The 14,223-nt window shown below is 42.6% G+C and overlaps 1 protein-coding gene across 1 annotated transcript in view; it reads left to right on the forward strand.

Annotated features, from left to right (window-relative positions):
- Positions 1-14,223, forward strand: part of LOC137368796 (uncharacterized) — a 78,969-nt gene that overhangs the window by 3,962 nt on the left and 60,784 nt on the right. The window contains exons 3-4 of the mRNA XM_068029002.1: positions 536-542; positions 1,015-1,052. Of these exons, the coding sequence (XP_067885103.1) occupies positions 536-542; positions 1,015-1,052 (45 nt within the window). The remainder of the gene's footprint in view (positions 1-535; positions 543-1,014; positions 1,053-14,223) is intronic.

The following is a 14,223-nucleotide window of genomic DNA, read 5'->3' on the forward strand; positions in this document are numbered from 1 at the left end:
ATGACCACAGCCAACAAAGTATTTTTGAAGTGTAGTCACTGTTGTAATGTAAGAAGCACAGCAGCTGATTTGCACTCAGCAAGCTCCCACAAACAGCAATATGATATGAACCAGATATTGTTTTTTTGCAATGTTGATTGAGGGATAATTATTGGCCAGGACACCACCACTGTTCTTTTTTGATATAGCGCCATGGGACCTTTTCTAGGCAAATCTTCAGTTTAATATCTCATCTGCAAGATGGAGCCCCTAATAATGTAGCACTCCCTCACTGGAACATCAGCCTTGACTTTTGTATTCAAGTCCTGGTATGGGACCTGAACCCAGAATAGTCTGGCTCAGAGGCAAAAGTGCTACCAACTGAGCCACAGCTGACACAAGTAACAATGGCATCAAAATAATTGGTAATAATAACTACAGAAACTCAAATAGGGAACAGGAAATGTTTATATTTTGCTGCCTGTTTTAATATGGGCATGACGCACATTTGAAGGATGAATATCAGAATTTTAATTTGTTACTCTTTTCCTGGTAGTTCTGTGGTAATTTGTTTCAAAAACATAAATGTATACCAATTAAACATCCCCTCGCTGGATGTGCTGAAAATTCAGGATAGCGAAGGATTCTGAATTATTCAGTAGCTTGTTATATAAGCAGGTCTGATTGGTTCCCTCTAAGATGTTTCCCATAAAAATGAATTCCCATGGTAGCTGAGGAGCTGGGGTTTTTATGACGTCCATAAAATGGAAGAGCAGGGCTTTACTTGAACTAATAATATCATGGTTGCGTCGAGTGATTGATGATCTTTAAAAGGGGTTGGATTGGTTTCATCTTTCTTCACATTTTATCACTGACTTGTTTCCAGTCATGTGCAATCACAAAGGCCAAGAGAGGTAACAAGTGTTTGATGTATGATACTTGAGACACTTTTGTCAGAACTGCATTTATTTTAAACTAGATTCATGTTTGATATTTAACTTCGACATGTATATATTGTTTCTGTTTTTTTTTCAGCCAATGGGAACGTGTACTCTTGGGGGACAGGTCAAGAGGTAAGCCAAGCTTGTTGGTGAGTTACGCCAAGAAAGCAAAAAAGATAGAGAAAAATAAAAGAATAAGGCACATTTATGGAGGGGAAGAATTTTTTTTTATATGTTACAGAATAGGTTTATAATGTATGCATGAAATCACTGCAAATTAGCCCTAATTTGAGTTGGGAAGATAGAAAATAGGGTGTTTTGTCAAAAGAGAATGGAAACAAATGAGGAGACGCTGAGAGTTAGTTTTGAGTAACCTTGCTGGAATCAGTCCTATTCAAAAAAACAACAATAAACTAACAGCTGGGCCGGTGGATGTTTTGTGTCTCCCTTCACATTAACTGCCTTCATGCGGTTTTATTTGCCTTCACTCCAGCTCACAAAAATGTTAATATATCTTTCTATTTTGACATTTGAAGCACTATCGCAATGTTGTTTAACAAAAACAACTGGGGTGTCTGCAATTAATTTCTGCTGTGGACTGGTATTCTTGGACTGGCGACTCCCTTTGGAAGGGGAGTCACGACAGAAAAGATTTTGATTGAAAGAGAGACAATTCATTATACAATTCAGCAGCAGCTAAAAGTGGCTCAGGGTGTCAGCCCCAGCTCCTGTGCTTCAATGCTAATGAGAGTCATTGCATATTCATAACCCTAAGTACAGTCAGCTTCTTGTAAAAACTTTTGTCACCCAGGCTTCACGGCGTGAGCAAAGCAGCACACTGTTCATGTTGTGGCACTTCCGCCATCCGAGCACAAGAACAAGATTGATTGTGTTTCAACGCAGTTTGACAGGGAGCTAAGAGATGCTGCCCCAGGGATACGGAAGCTGAGCTTAGTTTGATTAAGAGGCTCTCTATAATCAAAAAGAGAGGAACAAAAAAGAAAGAAAATCTCTTTGGTAAGGTAAAGCAATGCCTAAAAGATAAGGTGTAACTTCTCCACACAGTACCAAGGGTAATTAGCTTAGAACAGTGTCATATACTTATTGTCAAGTTAACCATGGAAAAAGGTATGATAAAGATGGAAGTTGTGTCAGTTGTAGACAACTGTTCTTCCAGTTTCACATGATATTAACTTGTGCACTATTGAATACCTTGACAGAAAATTTGCTAATATATTTTTAAGTGGATCAGGAACTTCTGGAGGTCTTAATTGCCACAATTCTCCCATCAAGAGGGGGAAGGGGGAGAGGAAAAAAAGATGAGTTCACCAGAGCATATTTCCACATTATGGGCTGGATTTTAATCGCACACTGTGCTCCGCGGCGGCACACCTTGAACTCGGCAGCCTTCCAACACAGTAGGGCCGCTGCACAGCCTCCGCAATATTACGCGCAGGAGCTGATTTAAATAGAGGGGCAGAGCGGCCGCCCCTGATGACATAGAGGGGGTGGCTGCCACTTCCCTGGCAACGGCGACCGGCGCTACCGTGCAGGGGCGGCACCGTTTGTAAAGGGCTTTAAACCCTTAGCAGTAATTTTAATTTTTAAAGGTAAAATATTTGGAATTTTTAATTAACAATTCATAAAGATATGGAGGCCCTTCCCCAACCCCGCCTGATGGCCATTTCAATGTCCGAAATGACCAACACTTGCCTTTTTCCCTACCCGAACCTTTCCCCCAACCTTCTAACTTTTGCCCTTCAACCCCTTCTCACCATCCCCACATCCAATAAAAATTGATTTCCCCACTCCCCACCCCTCCCGTCCTGAAAATGTTATTCCTACCCCCTCCCCACCAGGTTCTCGCCTTGGAACTCCATGAGGAATTCCGAAGGTGCGCGAAGGACGAATGGCGGCTGTAAATTCGGTGTGGGACAGCCGCCACCTGCAGGTAAGTTGATTTACACGTCTTAATTGTTAATTTACGTATTCAGATGAAAGACTGGCTGCCAGGAGGCGGTGGGGGGTCGGGGGGGGGCCACACCAAGGTCTCCCCACTGCAGGAATTATACAACGGGCCCTTCTCAAAGTCGTGGGTCGAGGTGGGCCTCTCCCCGCAGAATTTTACCGACCCCCCACCCCACCGTCGACCCACGGCATCGAGGGGTTGCTAAAATCCAGCCCTATGTATTTCTAATCATTCTATAGATCCCCTCCTGAAAAATTCAGCAGCATAAATAATTTCCCTTTACAGGAATCACATACTGTAAAGAAATCTTAAATGTCAATGTTTAAAGCTGGAGTATATCGCCTCATTTGACCTGTTGATCAGTTTTCTCCTCCAATTAACTTTAGTTTGATTCATTTCTGCAACAGAATTTGAACAGAAACAGCAGTCTCCTGAAAAACAAACAGAGTATGGGAATTACAGCCTTTCAAAAATCTCAGAGTTCAATTTAAAACACTGAAAAAGGAGGGGAAAACAATACGCAACTTTTTAATCATAAAGAAAAGTTTTAAAGTCAATGAAGTAAAGTCATAAAATATTTTGCTTTGTGCCTATGTGGTCAATCAGTTCTCCAAAATGAGTGAGCATTCATTCTATGGTCACAATTTTTCATTGGTGTGTTTTCTATGTACACTTACCAGTGTATTATAAAATAGTAGAACAGTTGATAATACCTCTACAAGACAGACTGTGTTATTATCATATTGGTACCCCAGTAAACAAAATGTATTGTACAATAAATAGAGGAGTATTATACTTCTGTGGAATATGTTACTATACAATTGATACAGAGGTGTAAAAGGATTATTACTACCTTGTGTTTAATTCGCAAGACATTTATTATAAAGATATACACTGAACTGTAATAAACCCTTGTAATACTACTTGTGCTAGACCCCCAACTATCTTAGACCAGACGCTATATATTAGCCGAATTGTCATTAAATTAACTAATCATCTCAGGTATGCAAGCTGCATGCTTCAATACAAACCTGCACTTAACGCTTTGTTCACTACGTTAGTAAAACTGCTGTACCTCTTTAAAATTAGGTGTTACTGTATGCAGGAGCATTAGATCTCAGTAATTTTGAAAGTATTCTGTTGGACACTAAGATGAGCTTTAAACCCCACTTTTGTTGATTGCCAAGGCTGCCTTCTTTCCAGGCTCATCACCCCCACTGCCTCACACTTTCATCACCTCAAGGATCAATTTCTCACATTTTCCCTTCACTGACCCATCCTCCTCCATCCCTAACAAATTTCAGTGAATTCAGATATCTGAGGTTTAAGTCCTCTCCCTCACTATTGTATCAGAAATCCATCACCCTGTCTTTTCCAAGTACCATTGGTTCACCGTGCTCCAGCAAATAGACTGCAAGATCCTTAACCTTATTTTCAAATTTATTCGTGGCTTTGCTTGAGCCTGACTGGCAGATATTCTTCAGCTTTATGATGTCTCGGCTCACATCCTCCATTCCTCAGACGCTGGGCTGCTGTCTCATTCATGGCCCTTCTGTTCCGCCAATAGAGTTTGATCTTTCCCAGTAAGGACAAGATCCTAAGTCGAGGAAGAAAGAGAGTTGCCAGTGTAGGGCCAGTCATGTAGAAAATAAGAGACTGCAATGATAAGGGAAGACATTTAGTTTTGAGATGAGTAAGCAATATTAGAAGTTGTGTGTCCATCTAGGATCTCAGAATAGGACTCAGGTGAACATGAGAAATGATGCTTCAGGCCTCAGACTATTGGGAGCATCATCAGAGGAGATCTACTCATGTGAAATAATAAACAATATTTGGATGATGATATGCGAACCTCAAGCAGTGCCCTGATGATTCAGTTAGTAAATTCCCTGTCACGTGTTCACATATTCAAAGTTTTGAAAGGGTTTGAGAGGGTAAATAGTAAAAGGTTACATCCACCGTTCAGAAAATTAGTAATAATGGGGTATAAATTCAGTATTGGAAGCATAAAGGATGAAATGAGAAGAGATTTTTTATGCAATCGAGTATGGAATGCATTCTTGCAAAGTGACTGTTAAAGCTGAATCAATCACAGTGTTTAAGAGAAAACAAAATATTCTAAAAGGGATTGTCGATAAAAATGTTAAAAGATATAAGAAAAGAGAAGGATAATATGATTAGACAAGAATACTCCCAAAATGAACTAGCATGATGGACCAAATCGCCTCCTTCTGAACTGAAATTTCTATAATGGTGGACAGGGAGTCTTGGCATTGGTGAATAGGCGTAACAAAAGTCCCAATATCACTTGAATGTGGTAGGTGGAGTGGGGGTTAGGGGGTGGTGGTGCCTCCTAGCATCATTCAATCAAGCAGAGTTCTCAATATCATTATCATGTGAAGCAATGTGTAATGAATAGTTCCAAGTATCATTAAATACAAATCTACATCATTCCTTCAGCAACTGTGTGTCTAAATAGTTAAAGATTAGGGGCACTTGTGCACCAAACAATAGATCCTAAAGTGGAATCATTCTTCCTCGGCAATTGATGGTGCTGTTTTATTCCATGCGACCTGGCATTAGAACAGTGCTGATAATAAGTAATAAATAAGTACAGCAAAAGCTTAAATAACTTCTAAAAGGAAACTAAAGTTTAAAGTAATAACAAAGTGGCTGTCTACTGTTCACTGATTTCAGTGGACATCTATATTCCATTCGCTTACTGCCTGCTTTGCTCTCACTCACTTGATGAGTGATATTATGTGGTCCCTAAAGCTTCTGTAATTCGCATCCATTAAGTTGGTCCAATAAAAAGTATCATATATTGCACTTGGAGAATATACACCTATAAAATCTCCATTAAATTGGAATCCTGCAACTTTAAATAACAGCATGGTGAGATTTTATACAGTTTAAGTACAGGTGCTATGCAGTGGGAAGATGCAGCTGCCCCAGTGTGTATGATTCATTCTCTTTTTAAAGAATACATTGAAATTGTAAATTCTGATGCTGAGACCTACATGTGTCATGTGCACCAAAATCACAAATCCCTTGATAAAGAATGGGTTTATGATTTTGGATCATACATATCACACAGATGAAATCCTCCCCCAGGCTTCTACTTGTTCTTTATCACTAAACTCACTCACCATGGATTGACTTGCACCACAGCTTTTGCTGCGGGCATAGACTCAGCTCTTTGGCTCTGTGCGATTGGAAGTTCCGTAGGTTCAATCTGAGTGAGGTAATTCAGGGCTGATACAACCAGAGTGCTACGAGCTCACAGGACAACAGTCTGGTGTGTACTGAGTCTTTAATGAAACTGACTGTAATGGCTGCCTCCAGTCAGATGCCTCATGGTAGAGGTCACATGACCACGGCAAGCCAGGAGGCACATCCATTCAACATTGCATTTCTATCCCAAACATCCCCTGCTGATACAAAAAAAATTGCATGCATTATCATTTGCACTGTGAGTTGTCCAGTTACCCACTATGCACACAACTGTTCTCATGCATTAGCAGTTCGTTATTTTTATCAGTCTCTGCACATGCATTGCACACATAGTCATTAAATCGTGCCGGTCTCTTAATGGTGTGCGTGCGCGTTGTCATTGGTTGCTCATCCGGTTGATTTTCCTTCTCCGGCGAGTGTCGTTCCCTTGTCACTTGTTGCCGCGGTAACTGTTGTTGTTCCATTTCCGTTGTTGGGGTGCTGTGGACCGCTGGGGCTGATGGTTGTTCTGTGTTCTGTGCAGTTGGTGAGTTCTCATCTGCCTGCTGTGACGGAACAGCTTCTCCAGTTGTGCGTGTGTGCCTGCGGTTGCGACAGTATATCTGATTGTTCACTTCCACCACATATGATCGAGGTGACCATTGCTCCACGCAGGTCCCAAGTTGTCACTTGAGCTGACTCTTGTTGAGAGCATTGAAGGTTTGTACATTTACTGGTACTCCAATGCTCAATTCTGGCAATGGTTTGGCAGTTTTGTCAAAGTGAAATTTGGCTTTCTGCCATTTCCCCTTGATTTTATCACTCACGTCTGTTACTACTTCTGGCTTCAGTAGCTTTTTTGCTACTGGAAGAGTAGTCTGGGTGCAGCGTGACATTAGTCTTTGTACCGGACTACTTTCCATGCCTTCGGTAGGTGTGTTTCTCCACTCGAGGATTGCCTTGTGTCTGTGCCAGATTTGCTTGATTTCTTTATGATTCCTTTGGCGATTTTCACTGCCACCTCAGCCTTTCCATTGGACTGGGGATAATGTGAAGATGATGTATGGTGTTGAATTTCCCAATCCTTTATGAAGTGGCTGAATACTTCACTCGTGAACTGAGGGCCATTGTTGGCAATCACAATATCTGGAATGCCGTAATGACTGAAGTGTGCTTTCAGGCATTCGACAAATCTCACCGTTAGCCATTGAGGTCAGCTGGTCTACCTCCCAGTAGTCAGACTAGTGGTCTACAGTGACAAGATAATCAGTTCCTGTGAGAGTGAAGAGGTCTACTCCCAGCTTCATCCAAGGTCTGTCTGGGATGTCATGTGTCATCAGTGGCTCTTTAGCTTGCTTAGTTTGGTACTCATTGCATACACTGCACCAACTGATGTGATCCTTGATTTCATTGCTCATGTTTTGCCAGTAAAGCACTTCTCTTGCCTTCCTCAGATTCGACTCAATTCCTTGGTGGCTTGCATGGATATGCTTTAGCATCTCTCCTCTCAACTCTTTCGGGATAATAACTCTATTTCCTTTGTACAAGATGCCATCTTGGGCTGTCAATTCATCTCTGTATGCCCAATATGCTCTTGTGACCACAGGAGTATCCTTGATACTTTCAGGCCATCCGTTCATCACTACTTCTTGCAACACTTGTTGAGTTGTATCTTGTTGGGTAGTTTGTTTGATTTGAGCAAGACGCGTGTCTGTTAAATTCAATGTCTCTGCTGGGTTGATGACTTCCAGAGCATGTTGAGCTGCAGCTTCATGTTGGATCTAGAAGATTTCATACTCTGTCATAGCATCCTCTACTTTCTTCATAGGGAGTGCAACTCTCGACAGCATGTCAGCGATGTACATCCGTTTCCCTTCCTTGTATGTCACATCCAGATGATATCTCTGCAACTGGAGTAACATCCTTTGCAGATGCTTTGGAGCAGATAGTAGCGGCTTGAGGAAAATGCTTTGAAGTGGCTGTGGTCGGACTCGACTGTCACTTTGTCTCTTCCAAGTAGGTATTGATGTAAATGTTCACAAGCAAAGACAATGGCCAGGAACTCTCTCGATCTGAGCGTAGTATCGTTCCGTTTGAGTTAACGCTCTGGATGCAAATACAACTGGTTGTTCCGGCTGCATTAGGGTTGCTCCAAGTCCTTTCTCGCTGGCATCACACTGCATGGTCACTTCATCTTTTATGTCATAGTATTTCAGCACTGGCGTTGCCATCACTAGTTGCTTGTTTTTAGTGAACACTGCTTCTTGTTCTGTGCCCCAATACCACTGCACATCCTTGGCGGTGAGTTGGTGTAATGGTTCGCACTCCAACGACAAATTGGGCAAGAATTTTGCTAAATAGTTGCCGAATCCACCAAATCGTTGCACTGCTTTTACATCTGTTGGTCGCCACATCGCAGCTACTGCTCTCACCTTTTCGGGATCTGGGCGAACACCTTTTGCTGTCTGTACATGACCTATGTACTTGACGTCCGGCATCTTTAATTGCAATTTTTTCTTGTTCAGCTTCAGGTTCATCTAGCGAGCTCTATCCAGCAGTCACATTAGATTTTGATCATGGTCAACATGGCTTCTTCCTTTGAGTCTCCACATCCATAAACTAGCAGATCATCCACTATAGCTTCCACTCGGGGAAGATTACCAACTATCTCATGTTGTCTGTACTGCTACTCCTCTGGAGCCGTGGAAATGTTAAACGGCATTCACAACCATCTGTATCTCCCAAACGTTGTCCAGAATGTGATTAGAAAGCTACTACTTTCATCCAGCTTCACTTGCCAATAACCATCCTTCGCATCTAGGGTAGTGAAGATTTTTGCCTTTGCAAGTTGTGGCAAAATTCCTTCAATGGTTGGCATGGGGTAGTGTGATCTCTTCAGAGCTTTATTTAGATCCTTTGGGTCAATTCATACTCTCAGTTTTCCAGGCTGTTTCACTGCTACCATGCTGCCAATCCATTCTGTAGGGGTTGTCACTTTCTTGATTACTCCCTTCTTTTACAGCTCTTCTATTTTGTCTTTTAGGCTGGCCTTGAGGGCTGCTGGAAATTTCCTTGGCAGATGCTGAATTGGTCTTACCCTCTTATCTACTTTGAGATGATATTCTCCAGAAAGACATCCTAACCCTGTAAATAGATCATTGTACTCCTCTAGGATCTATTCCACGGTCAATCATTTAGTGTGCTGCGACATGATGCAAATTTCTTTTTGCACTTTGAGGGTTACGAGTCCAAGCTTTAGACTTGCTTGGGCTGAGTTGAGTGGCTTTTGCTTGCCCTCTATGATCTGGAACTCCAGATCTACGTTCTTGCCATTGCACTGGGCTCTCAGAGTAACTTGTCCTTTTGGCACTAGTATGGTGCCATCATATATCCTCAACCTTACTTTCGAGGGCTTCATTTTTGGATTGCCATGTTGAGCCACTTTGCATAGGTCTGTGAAGGTCATGATGTTGCATGACGCACTGGTGTCTATTTGACACTTTATGTTGACTTGATATTCTCCTTCTGCATTCATCATTCCAACAGTCAAAACCATTTATCATCTATCGACCTGACTGAACCAACCTGTTGTATGGTGTATAGTGATTCGTCAGAATCTTCAGCTGACATCTTTCCAGCGGCCATCTGTATCAGCTTGTTGGGCTTCCTTCTGGACAAACACTTGTGTGCAGAATGATTCAGCTTCTTGCAGTGAGAACACTGTTCTCCCCACGCTGGACATGCCTTCTTTTTCTGTGCATGATGTCCTCTGCAGTATTTGCATCCTGCCCTTTGTCTGTGATCTTTCTGCCCTTTCAGCCTGGAATGTCAACCAGCATAATGCAAGGCCTGGTCTGTTCTGCCATGAATATGGTCTAGCTGCTGATTTACAACCTCAGCACTTCTGCACGCCAATTGCTTTCCCGAGAGTAAGTTTGTCTTCTCTCAGTAGAGATGATCTCACTGTGGGATATCTTATGTCTAATACAATCCTATCTTTAATTAGATCATCTTTTAGTTGTGCAAATTCACAGGATTCTGTGAGCTGTGTTAATGCAGTCACATAGTGATCAATGGGCTCTTTTTCACCTTGAACCCTAATATTGAACACATACCATTCATAGGTTACATTCACTTGGGGTTCAAAGCTGCCTTCAATGCCTTAAAAATTTCTGCTGTTTAGTATGCTCTTCAGAGAGATTTAGGGTGGAATACACTTTGTAACAGTCTCTCCCCAACAGTGATAAAAGTGTAGCTACTCGTAGCTGCTCTGGGTTGTTAATTAAATCTGTTGCAATTTCATAATTTTGCCATTGTGTGTGGAAAAAACTGCCAGTTCTGCCTCAAATCACCTTTCATTTCGACTGGCACAGGCAGAGGAAAATTTGCAGCCATTGTCTTACCACATGCTTTCAGCTGTCTCTTTGTTCCTTTTCTGTGACTTCTGTGGCTTTTAGCAGTTATGATCATTCCTGTGGCCTTTGTTCCTTGGCTGTGCTTGTAAACGGCTCTTCAACACTTGATTTCAGCTCCACTCTGACACCATGTTACGAGTTCACAGGACAACAGTCTGGTGTGTACTGAGTCTTTAATGAAGCTGACTATAATGGCTGCCTCCAGTCAGAGTGCCTCATGGTAGAGGTCACATGACTACAGCAAGCCAGGAGGCACATTGGTACAGTATTGCAGGGAGTTAGTGTAAAGAACAGCCAAGTGTTAATTAAAACAAAAATCAGTTTTCCTTTTCAATTTTCTCTATTCGTGTCCTGAGTAAGGACACTAATGCTTGGATACATTTCCACAGGTGCCAAGCTTGGCAGCACCTCGCCCAAGTTGACATTCATAACATCTTCCATGTCTGAACAGTTCAGTATCCAAACGAAAGGTGTACTTTCCCACTGAGCCAAGAAAAAACATTATTGCTGAATATCATGTTTTCAGTTTCTACAATCTTAATAATTATAATAGTAAATCTTAGTCATTATACATGTGACGTTTGCTACTTTCTAATCAGATTGACAGCAAATGGTCCAAAGGCTTAGTTGATAAAAAGACCACATAACTGAGCCTTTGTTAATGGAAGGCTCCAGATAGCCAGTCTGAACTGAGGTCATTGAACTCAATGGTGGTAGTAGAGCTTCCTTAACTGGCCCTAACAGCCCTGAGCTGAAGATCGGAAGATCATACAGGGTTCTCCCTTTTAAATGCTATCCAATAATTCCTGTTGTGTCTGTGTGTTTTGCCTGTGATAACCTACTAGCACATGGAAAGTTTGTGGAGGGTATGCATAACCATAACCCAGCAAGATTGAGTTCTTTCAGGTAAGGAGAAAAAATGGGGAAAAAATCGATCCAAAAAATCAGTTCAAATTAAGATTTTGAATTCTTTATTTGTTTAATTTTTCCCACCCAATTACTTTAAGGGTGTCTTTCTCATTCAGAAAGAAAAGCACATTCTAGCCCACTAAGTACAGATACTGTTGACTCCACTCCATCTGTAAATTATATGGTTACATGAAAGGAGCCCTTCACCATTCCAAGTTAGTTTTCCTATCCCTCCCAAATAGGAGCAGGAGTAGGCCATTCGGCCCCTCGAGCCTGTTCCGCCATTCTACTAGATCATGGCTGATCTTCTCCCTCAATGTCACTGTCCCACACTATCCCCATATCCCTTGATATCTTTACTATCTAGAAATCTATCAGTCTCTTTCTTGAGCATACTCAATGACTCAGCCTCCACAGCCCTCAGGGGTAGAGAATTCCAAAGATTCACCACCCTCTAAGTGAAGAATAGCCTGTTGAGGACTTGCAAAAACATATCCTTTAGGGGTAGCCTAGTGTAAATGTTAGTATCAGATCAGATCAGAAATGTTAGTATCAGGAAGGACAGCATTACCCCTGAAATAATCAAGAGTGCTAAGCCTGCTATACTCTCAGCACTACATGAACTGCTATGCCTGTGCTGGGACGAGGGAGCAGTACCCCAGGACATGCGCGATGCCAACATCATCACCCTCTATAAAAACAAAAGTGACCGCGGTGACTGCAACAACTACCGTGGAATCTCCCTGCTCAGCATAGTGGGGAAAGTCTTTGCTCGAGTCGCTCTGAACAGGCTCCAGAAGCTGGCCGAGCGCGTCTACCCTGAGGCACAGTGTGGCTTTCGTGCAGAGAGATCGACTATTGACATGCTGTTCTCCCTTCGTCAGATACAGGAGAAATGCCGTGAACAACAGATGCCCCTCTACATTGCTTTCATTGATCTCACCAAAGCCTTTGACCTCGTCAGCAGACGTGGTCTCTTCAGACTACTAGAAAAGATCGGATGTCCACCAAAGCTACTAAGTATCATCACCTCATTCCATGATAATATGAAAGGCACAATTCAACATGGTGGCTCCTCATCAGAGCCCTTTCCTATCCTGAGTGGTGTGAAACAGGGCTGTGTTCTCGCACCCACACTTTTTGGGATTTTCTTCTCCCTGCTGCTTTCACATGCGTTCAAATCCTCTGAAGAAGGAATTTTCCTCCACACAAGATCAGGGGGCAGGTTGTTCAACCTTGCCCGTCTAAGAGCGAAGTCCAAAGTACGGAAAGTCCTCATCAGAGAACTCCTCTTTGCTGACGATGCTGCTTTAACATCTCACACTGAAGAATGCCTGCAGAGTCTCATCGACAGGTTTGCGTCTGCCTGCAATGAATTTGGCCTAACCATCAGCCTCAAGAAAACGAACATCATGGGGCAGGATGTCAGAAATGCTCCATCCATCAATATTGGCGACCACGCTCTGGAAGTGGTTCAAGAGTTCACCTACCTAGGCTCAACTATCACCAGTAACCTGTCTCTAGATGCAGAAATCAACAAGCGCATGGGTAAGGCTTCCACTGCTATGTTCAGACTGGCCAAGAGAGTGTGGGAAAATGGCGCACTGACACGGAACACAAAAGTCCGAGTGTATCAGGCCTGTGTCCTCAGTACCTTGCTCTACGGCAGCGAGGCCTGGACAACGTATGCCAGCCAAGAGCGACGTCTCAATTCATTCCATCTTCGCTGCCTTCGGAGAATACTTGGCATCAGGTGGCAGGACTATATCTCCAACACAGAAGTCCTTGAAGCGGCCAACACCCCCAGCTTATACACACTACTGAGTCAGCGGCGCTTGAGATGGCTTGGCCATGTGAGCCGCATGGAAGATGGCAGGATCCCCAAAGACACATTGTACAGCGAGCTCGCCACTGGTATCAGACCCACCGGCCGTCCATGTCTCCGTTATAAAGACGTCTGCAAACGCGACATGAAATCGTGTGACATTGATCACAAGTCGTGGGAGTCAGTTGCCAGCATTCGCCAGAGCTGGCGGGCAGCCATAAAGACATGGCTAAATTGTGGCGAGTCGAAGAGACTTAGTAGTTGGCAGGAAAAAAGACAGAGGCGCAAGAGGAGAGCCAACTGTGCAACAGCCCCAACAAACAAATTTCTCTGCAGCACCTGTGGAAGAGCCTGTCACTCCAGAATTGGCCTGTATAGCCACTCCAGGCGCTGCTTCACAAACCACTGACCACCTCCAGGCGCGTATCCATTGTCTCTCGAGATAAGGAGGCCCAAAGAAAGAAGAAGAAGTGTAAATGTTAGTATCAGATCCTCAAACAGGTTTTAAGTGTCTAACTTTGTTACAGTATCAAATACAAATGAAATACAGTATCGTGCAACTGTGCTAAAGCTATATTTTATCCGTTATAAAATAGAATGATTAGAAAGCAAAAAGTGTGCACTTGTGAAAAGGGGGAGAAATTCAATGGTAGCTAAGTAGTTGAAATTTAGACATAATTCTATTCATTACAAGTTGGTACTGAATAAAAATTGCCCCAAGATACATAACTTCCTTTTTAACACTGTCCACTGTCATATTGAATCTGTATAGTATTCCTCTATTCACAGTGGTGCTGTGGTTTGGCACAGCCCCACTAAATGGGGTGGGAAGAGTTTTAGGAACAATTTTTCAGCATTTCTCAAGTTAACAGTGCTTTCCACACTCACAAGATCATCTCAGCAAAGACATCGTCAATGAACTACACCTCTTTATCTCATCTTGTTTTTAAGTATAATAATACACAGCAAGGA

This window comes from Heterodontus francisci, chromosome 4 (genome assembly GCF_036365525.1).
Source record: "Heterodontus francisci isolate sHetFra1 chromosome 4, sHetFra1.hap1, whole genome shotgun sequence".
NCBI lineage: Eukaryota > Metazoa > Chordata > Chondrichthyes > Heterodontiformes > Heterodontidae > Heterodontus > Heterodontus francisci.